The sequence below is a fragment of the Mus pahari genome, chromosome 5, assembly GCF_900095145.1.
Source record: "Mus pahari chromosome 5, PAHARI_EIJ_v1.1, whole genome shotgun sequence".
Taxonomy (NCBI): domain Eukaryota; kingdom Metazoa; phylum Chordata; class Mammalia; order Rodentia; family Muridae; genus Mus; species Mus pahari.
The window spans coordinates 70,673,567-70,678,733 of NC_034594.1; the positions used below are offsets into that span (position 1 = coordinate 70,673,567).

The 5,167-nt window shown below is 46.0% G+C and overlaps 1 protein-coding gene across 1 annotated transcript in view; it reads left to right on the forward strand.

Annotated features, from left to right (window-relative positions):
* The window catches only part of Ppp1r7 (protein phosphatase 1 regulatory subunit 7), a 22,748-nt gene extending 21,376 nt beyond the window's left edge, over positions 1 to 1,372 (forward strand). Inside the window, exon 10 of the mRNA XM_021197806.2 lies at positions 986 to 1,372. Coding sequence (XP_021053465.1) covers positions 986 to 1,162 — 177 coding nt within the window. The 3' untranslated portion in view covers positions 1,163 to 1,372. The remainder of the gene's footprint in view (positions 1 to 985) is intronic.
* The last annotated feature ends 3,795 nt before the right edge of the window (positions 1,373 to 5,167 follow it).

The following is a 5,167-nucleotide window of genomic DNA, read 5'->3' on the forward strand; positions in this document are numbered from 1 at the left end:
GATGGTTGTGAGCCACCATGTGGTTGCTGGGATTTGAACTCCGGACCTTTAGAAGAGCAGTTGGGTGCTCTTACCCACTGAGCCATCTCACCAGCCCCTGTTTTTTTGTTTTTTGGGACAGGGTTTCTCTGTATAGTCCTGGCTGTCCTGGAACTCACTCTGTAGACCAGGCTGGCCTCCAACTCAGAAATCCACCTGCCTCTGCCTCCCAAGTGCTGGGATTAAAGGTGTGCGCCACCATCGCCCGGCTCAGCTCAGTCTTGTTAGCCCCTTTGAGAAGTGAGAGCACTCTCCTGCCAGGCTCCCCCTTTCCAGGTGGGTTGGCTTAGATGAAACTGAATCCTACGGCTCAGGCCCCAGAACAATGCAGGGTCCGGGGTTCCTCATGGAACAGTGTTGGTTAGTTACAGGTAGTCTTTGCACTCAGGAACTAGCTAACAGTGGAAAGATCCTCAGAAACATACCATAGAGGTGATCAAGAATCACACTTGGGCCAGGCATTAGTGGCACACGCCTTTAATCCCAGCACTTGGGAGGCAGAGGCAGACAGATTTCTGAGTTCAAGGACAGCCAAGGCTACACAGAGAAACCCTATCTTTAAAAAAAAAAAGAATCCCACTTGGAGTGGAGCAGCCTCAAGTTAGCTGTGTTATAGTCATCGAGGCCTTACAACAGTTGGTGAGATCAGGCATATAGGAAAAGTAGCCAAAGAAACCTCAAGCTTCAGACCTGCTTGAGCACTGGGATGTGTGCAGCCAGCACTGCTTCAGCTCTTCCCTCAGGAACTTGGTTGCAGCAGTGTGACTCTAGTTAGAGTAGGATCAGGAACTGTTTTTCACAGTGCTGCTAAAAGGCAGCCAGAAAGTGAGGGGTTGGGCTAAGAAAGACTATAGAGAGTTTTAATGACTCCTGTCTCATATCTGGGGATCCTGGGCATAGGGGGTCAGAGCTGATCACTGATGGCTTTTTCCACGTGTTCTTTCAGATGAATGACAATCTACTGGAGAGCTGGAGTGACCTTGATGAGCTGAAGGGTGCCAGAAGTCTGGAGACCGTGTACCTGGAACGCAACCCCCTGCAGAAGGATCCACAATACCGGCGGAAGGTCATGCTGGCCTTACCCTCTGTGCGGCAGATCGACGCCACATACGTCAGGTTCTGAGCCCTCCTTGCTCCTCACCTGGTCCCTCTCCTCAAAAGAACTTCCCAGCCACGGTTTTTTAATCTACCTATTGCTCCTGAAGTCGTCACTATACCAACAGTCACAACCCAATGGCAATAATAAGGCACTGGTGGTAACTGGCCTGTGATGCTACACACCATTTGGAGATGCCAACACTATTAAATCTTGCCACGCGGTCTTCCTGGTGAATTGGTGACAGTTATTGTAGCCATGGAGAGAATGCAGGCCATGTTGCAGTCATTTGCTGTTCCTGTCTGTCTATGTCCTTACCTTGGTGGGCATTCTGGGCTGCCCCAGCAGACCTTCAAGTTGGTTTAAGTAGTCATGACTCACAAGAGCACACTGGATAGTCTTTCAGACCAATTTTGGAAAGAAAAAAATTTTTCCTTGCCAATTTTGAAAAAGAAAAGATTATATTTAAATTTTTTGAGTAAAAGATGGCCCAGTGTCTGAAGCTGTAATCTCAGTGCCCTTCCAGCATGAGTGAAGGCTGAACACAGCACACTGGGCACTCTGGGCCCTTATTCCTGCTTGGTAAAAGCTGAGCTATGGAGAGCTTCGCTCCCTATCACCTAGCTATGTCAGAAACGTCCATCCCTGAGCTCTTGGCCACTGGGCACTGGTCATGGCTCCTGTTCTCACCCATGGTCCTCTGGCCTTATTTAGATGAAGTTTCTATGAACAAACTCCTAGGGTGTAAATCTAATGCTGCAAGAGCATTGTCCTCCCCACGCCTCAGACTTCCTCTTTCACACAATGAGAACTAACTGTGGTCACCAAAGATCCCTGAGCTTCCAGGGTTCTAGTTCTATGCTGTCCCAGATGGGGCCACTAACTACTACATGTAGCAATTGCTATTCATATCTAATCCATTGGATTTATTCATCTCTTCATCTGTGCTCACACTTTATCTGCTCAGAGGCCACATATCATGGAAGGTATCCATTCCTATCACCACAGAAGGTTCTGGAAAATACTGCTGTAGATTCTGTTTCGTGTTAGGGGAAATAGCTTGCACTGAGCTGTGAAGCATGTGCCCGCTGTCCAAGCTAACCAGGTGGCCAACTGCCCAGGAGTTTGCCATGTCAGAATGGTTACATGGGGTTTAACAGTAAACTGTATGATCTGAATCTGTGCACCATCTCCCTGACGAGAAATAAGTTCTTAGCAAGGAACACTGGGTGGAGCAAAGTGCAGCCCAGAGAACACTGCCATAGCTCTGGGATTGATCCAAGCACCATTCACATCAGAATAAGAGAAAAACATCTTAGACCCACAGGACTGAAATGTAGGTGTGCCTGCTGCAGTCACTCACAGGAGCCCTACACACGTGCACGCGGCTTCTACAGAGTGTAGAGAGAGAAGTAATAGAGCGGGAGCAACAGGTACTAAAACCACAGTGCCCTCTCAAGAATGTCCCTGCAACATTCAGTTGTGGGAGAATCCTACCGGTTAAATGGAATGGACAGGGGGAAATGTCTTCAAATTAACTGAAATTCTGGGGTTAGGAAAAAATGTCAAAAAATTATTCCTTAAAACAGGTCTAAGCCGGGTGGTGGTGGTGCACGCCTTTAATCCCAGCACTTGGGAGGCGGAGGCAGAGGCAGGTGGATTTCTGAGTTCGAGGCCAGCCTGGTCTACAGAGTGAGTTTCAGGACAGCCAGGGCTACACAGAGAAACCCTGTCTTGAAAAACCAAAAAAACCGGGTCTAGGTCCCAGAAGAATCTCCAGAATCTAGAACTGGCTGGAAGTTCCCAGTTATGACCAGTAGAACATGCCCCTAAAATCTTAACAAATACAGTACAGAAGTAAAAACACTGCTTTTACATAAGAATATAAATGCAGAGGTCTGAAGTCAAAGACTTCTGACTAAAGCAAATCAAAGACTACTGATTCTTCACCAGGAAGGTTTTATCTCAGGAATAAATGCAGGGATGGTTTAAAAGCAGGCAGGATTGGGCCTGGGGTGCAGGCCTGTGATACCAGCTACTCAGGAGGCTGGGGGGAGAGGATGAAAAGTGTAAAGCATGCCTTAGTGACAAGGTGAGACTGAGGCCAGCCTGGCAACCTAATAAAACCCTTTCAAAAAGTAACAGTGGGGCTGCGAGTATAGCTGAAGAATAGAATAGCTGCCTAGCTTGTAGAGGACCCTGGGTTCAGTTCCTAATATTAAGGGGAGGAAAAGTAATCAGACCCGGAATTTACATAAATCACCACTTAGTGCAGTAAAAGAAAAAGAATACCAACTAATGTAATAAAGGTTCAGTTGTATATATTCCTGGATTTCTTTTCAAGGAAAAACATTATCATTAGCACTATGCATGGTGTCTGAATGTGGTTGTGGGCACATATGTACAGCATGTGAACCTCAAAGGGCAGATTTGTAGAGTTGGTTCTCTCCATCCTCCTTCATGTGAGTTCTGGGAATTGAACTTAGGTTGTCAGGCTTATGCAGCAAACAGTTTACCTGTTAAACCATCCCATTAGTTCTGTATTCCTGGATTTTTATTTCTTTATAAATAAAAAGATGTCTTAAAGGTTGTAGAATCTGATAGACTTGAGCCGTGGAGAAAGTCTGTGGGTCAGAAAGCCTGCTCTGCAAACCTGAGAACCTGAGTTCAAGTCCCCGTCTCCCACATAAAAACTGAGCTTGGCTTTTGAGTAAGGCTGCAGTACTATACATCATCCTAGAAGCAGCAGCCAGCTCAGTGGTCAAGTGTGTGCTTAGCATATGAAGGCCCAGATACCATTGCCAGGGTTGGGGGTTAGTGATGGTGAAGGCAGTCTCTCCACTGGGTGACACACTGTTGTTATTTTTATTGTCACTGTGATAGAATACCATGAGGAGCCACGAAAAGGGTTTAGTCTGGCTCGTGGCTCGGTGGATGTAGTGCCAGCGGGAGTAGCTTCCCACTGCAATGGTGGGATCTAATATCTGGGGATTGCCTCTCGGTGACCCACTTCCAGCTAGGTTCTATGCCCCAAAGGTTCTACAACCTTCTAAAATAGCACCACCAGCTGAGGACTAAAGAGTCAAATGTGTAAGCCTCCAGTTACATTGCACCTTCCAGCAGTAACACACACACACACACACACACACACACCACACAATGCACGAAGGCACACACAACTAAGCTACCACGCTGCATTTCATCAAATCTGAATACCATGAATTGTAAGATACTGGTACTTTATGAACTCTCAGGAAACCCTGCCAAATAGTTGTGCCATTAGTCCTAGCATTAGTTATGGAACATATGCTCAGTACAGAGATGCTGAAATGTGAAAAGTAAAGCAAACTATCAATACTAGCAGTAAAAACTGCAAGCAAGTAGATATTGATACAAGGAATGTTTCCAGCAGGCAGGCAGGCAGCAGACCTGTTATGTAGGTGAAGTAACTGATGAAGCATGGGAACACTTGGATAGAAATTATATTGACATCCTCTCTAAGGAAGGAAAGCAATGAGAAGTATTAGCTACCTAACTAAAGAGCCACCATTAAGAAAAAGGGCCCCTCTTACCAAAAGCCACATTAAAAATCAGTAAAGTAGAAGTTAACCTATGTATGAAAGATAGTGACCTAATGTATGGAATATCTAAACTCCAATAAAAAAAAGTCAGGCCATCCAGATAGCTTAAAGGGGAAAGGCACTGGCCACCAGTCCTGATGATCAGAGTTCTGTCTCTGAGATCCACGTTGTGAGAGGAGAGAACCAACTCCCAGGAGTTGTCCTCTGACCTCCACATGTCCTCTGGTATGCACACACAAAAAAATTCTTAATTTAAAAAAAAAGTCAGAAAACTGGAAATTTCTATCAGACAAAGTATAGTCTGTGCATCAGACAAGTGCATAACAAGCACAGGGCTCTTAGTAATCGATGAAGGGCAATGAAAACCATCCATTAGGTGCAGTTGTAGCTCAGTGGGAGAATGCTTGCCCAGAATGTGTGAGGCCTTGGGTTTGAACACCAGCACCACAAA